At 36.8% G+C, this 2,970-nt stretch overlaps 1 protein-coding gene across 1 annotated transcript; it reads right to left on the bottom strand.

The window, feature by feature from the left end:
- Nucleotides 1–306: 306 nt before the first annotated feature.
- Nucleotides 307–633, bottom strand: LOC138338955 (uncharacterized). The gene has a single exon (XM_069290055.1). It carries the CDS (start codon nucleotides 631–633, stop codon nucleotides 307–309), a length of 327 nt encoding a protein of 108 aa, XP_069146156.1.
- Nucleotides 634–2,970: the final 2,337 nt, after the last annotated feature.

Here is a 2,970-nt window from a genome sequence, read left to right as displayed (position 1 = left end):
TTCCTCTATTCTCTACCACAAGTGCCTGCGAAATATCAACACCCATCTCCTTTCTTCTAAGCTCTTCATTGAACATGCTCTCTTTGATGACATCCAATGAAATCGTACCATCTGGAGCTGAGTTGTTGATGGACACAACCAAAGTTTCCCAACTGTCTGGCAAAGAACTCAAGAGGAATAAAGCCTGCAACTCATCATCAAGGACAATTTTCATAACAGTCAACTTGTTAATAATATCTTGAAAGTCGCTAAGATGCTCAGAAATAGACTTCCCTGGCTTCAACTTGAGATTAACAAGCCTCTTAATCAACGAGGCCTTGTTATGAACGGTCTTCTCTCATAAAGACCCTCCAATTTTCTCCATAGTTCAAGCGGCTCAGTCTCCTGGGATACATGATTGAATATGCTAATATCAATCCACTGTCTGATTGTCCCCAAGGTCTTTCTCTTCAGCTTTTCCCATTCTTTATCTATCATCTTCTCTGGCTTAGTGGGCTGGACATCTTTCTTTGTTTTATCCACATCAATTGGGTCAAACAAATCCTTGCAATATAGAAAATCTTCCATCATCGGACGCCAAATGGAATAATTGGTTGATGTCAGTTTAACCATAGAGTTATTTCCATGCTCCATGTCTATAGTTTAACACTCCGCTCTGATTCCAGATGTAGGGGGAGGAGCAAAACAACACAAGTAGGATACAACACCTACAAGGATCGACTTCAAGACAATCAACCAATTATACTTCACCCAATTTACCAAAAGAAATTCACCACTAAATTAACCAAGCTCAAATCAGCAACATATCAAAAAAAATCACAAGCAAATATGAATAATAAATATGCAAGTGACACACGAGATTTATACGTGGAAAACCCCTTCGGTGTGAAGGATAAAAACCACGGGACTTGTAGGAGTCCACCCTTCTTCTTATCTTATTATGCAAATTGAGGGTAAAGACACTCAAATCAGTCTACAAAGATGTCACAGCCCACCAACAACAACATACATAAGAGCCAACACAAAAGAGAAGAGAAATTGGGAAATATCACCCAAAAAATGCAGGTTACACCAGCTGCAATAACAGACGATCAAATGCTCCGATTGACAATCTGAACCATCAAGATGTAGTTCTATATGTTGTGAACCAGCTGTGAAAATTTCAGAACGATCCAACGGTCGGATCTCCGAAAAACTTAAATTTTATCAAGCCTGTCCAGAAAATCTGCACTCAAACCCTCTCTCAAAATTCTGCTTCTCTCTCTCTATCACACACCCTCTCAATTTCTTCTTTTCTTCACGTCAAAAACCCCCAGAAGAAAACAGCAGCTCCCAAAGACTTCTAGAAGAAGTCAACAAAGCCCAAAACATATGGGCCACACATCAATAAGTGATTGGGCTTTCACTTAAAAAAATATAACAAATGGGCTGGACCCTTAACAGTAATTCGATACAATTTAAGTGGGGTAATTAAACTTTTTCAATTTTGGAGTGACGAGAATATTAAAGGAAATTACATTGTTGCTAAACCTAGAACTATTGTTGTGTCACCATAGTCAACATTTGTGTTGGGCTATTATCCATGTTTCAGCCAAAGGTTCATGGCCTAATCCTACTTGAAAAAGGATTGAAATTATTCTTTTTATTTGGTTTCCAGTTCTATTAGGAAAATGATTGGAATTGTAATCCTATTTGTAGTTGGTTTTGGCTTTGTAAGGAAAACACAACTCTATAAATAGAGGATGGTCTTGAGAAAATAATTAATTGCTTATTGGTATTGTCTTTGAAAGACATTAGAACATAAGAGAGGTTTTTGAGAGAGCATTCAACAAGATAAAAGAGAGAAAAAAAGGATTCTTTTGTTGCAGTCTTTTTCCGACCAACAATGTTCAGATCGTTTTTCCCGATTAACTAACCGTTGGATTGGGCTGAAATTTGAACTGAGTGTTCCTGACATCTTGATGGTTTACTTGAATGGTGGAGATTGGATTCGAAGATCCCGAGCAGAAGCTGAGTTTGGGTGGTTTTTCTTTCTATTTATTTTTTGTTGGTGTAGCTATTGTTTGTTCTCTTTTGGCACTTGTTGTGTAGCCATTATAATAATATTTGTAATCCTCTTATTGGTATAGTGAAGCAATTTGGATCTTGTCGATCACGTGGTGGTTACCTTCGATTTGAAGTATTTTTCTATGTTAAACTTGGTGTTCTTTATTGTTAGATTTTCGTTTTCATTTTTCCGTCATAAAAACTGGTACTCAAAGCTAAGTTTATTTATATGGAGGGGAGTATGAGCAAGATGGTATGTCTAAACGGAAGAAACTACAACATATGAAAAAGCAAGACGAAAGATCTATTGTTCGTGAAAAAAATGCATGTTCCGATTTTTTCTACTCATAAACCCGAGAATGTGATCGATGAAAGTTTGGAATTTGAGCACTAACAAGTATGTGGATATATAAGACAATGGGTTGAAGATAATGTTCACAATATGACAATGGGTTGAAGATAATGTTCGCAACCATATTGTGAATGAGACACATGCTAGAACATTGTAGGAAAAGTTGGAGACACTTTACGCTTTAAAAACTTGCAATAACAAGTTGTTCTTGTTAAAGTAATTGATGACCTTTAAATACAAGGAGGGTAGTTCTATTCTTGATCATATAAATGATTTTCAGGGTATTCTTGATCGACTATCAGGAATGGGTGTTAATTTTGATGATGAAATACAAGGACTTTGGCTTCTTAATACTCTACCGAATTCTTGGGAAACTCTTCGTGTTTCTTTAACAAATTCTGCCACTGGTGGAAAAGTGACTATGAAATATGCAAAGAGTGGTGTGTTGAATGAAGTGATTAGAAGAAAATCTCAAGACACATCTTCACATTGAGATGTTCTATATACAGAAGATCGAGGAAGACATCAGACAAGAGATCCGAGGAGTAAAGGTAAAAGCAGAAGTAAGTCGA

This window comes from Solanum lycopersicum, chromosome 10, assembly GCF_036512215.1.
Source record: "Solanum lycopersicum chromosome 10, SLM_r2.1".
Taxonomy (NCBI): domain Eukaryota; kingdom Viridiplantae; phylum Streptophyta; class Magnoliopsida; order Solanales; family Solanaceae; genus Solanum; species Solanum lycopersicum.
Note: the sequence above shows the minus strand (reverse complement) of the source record. Positions and strands in the feature narration are given on the sequence as shown.

Coding starts and splice junctions, on each gene's coding strand:
- LOC138338955 (XM_069290055.1), bottom strand. CDS start 633: ATGGAGCATGGAAATAACTCTATGGTTAAACTGACATCAACCAATTAT.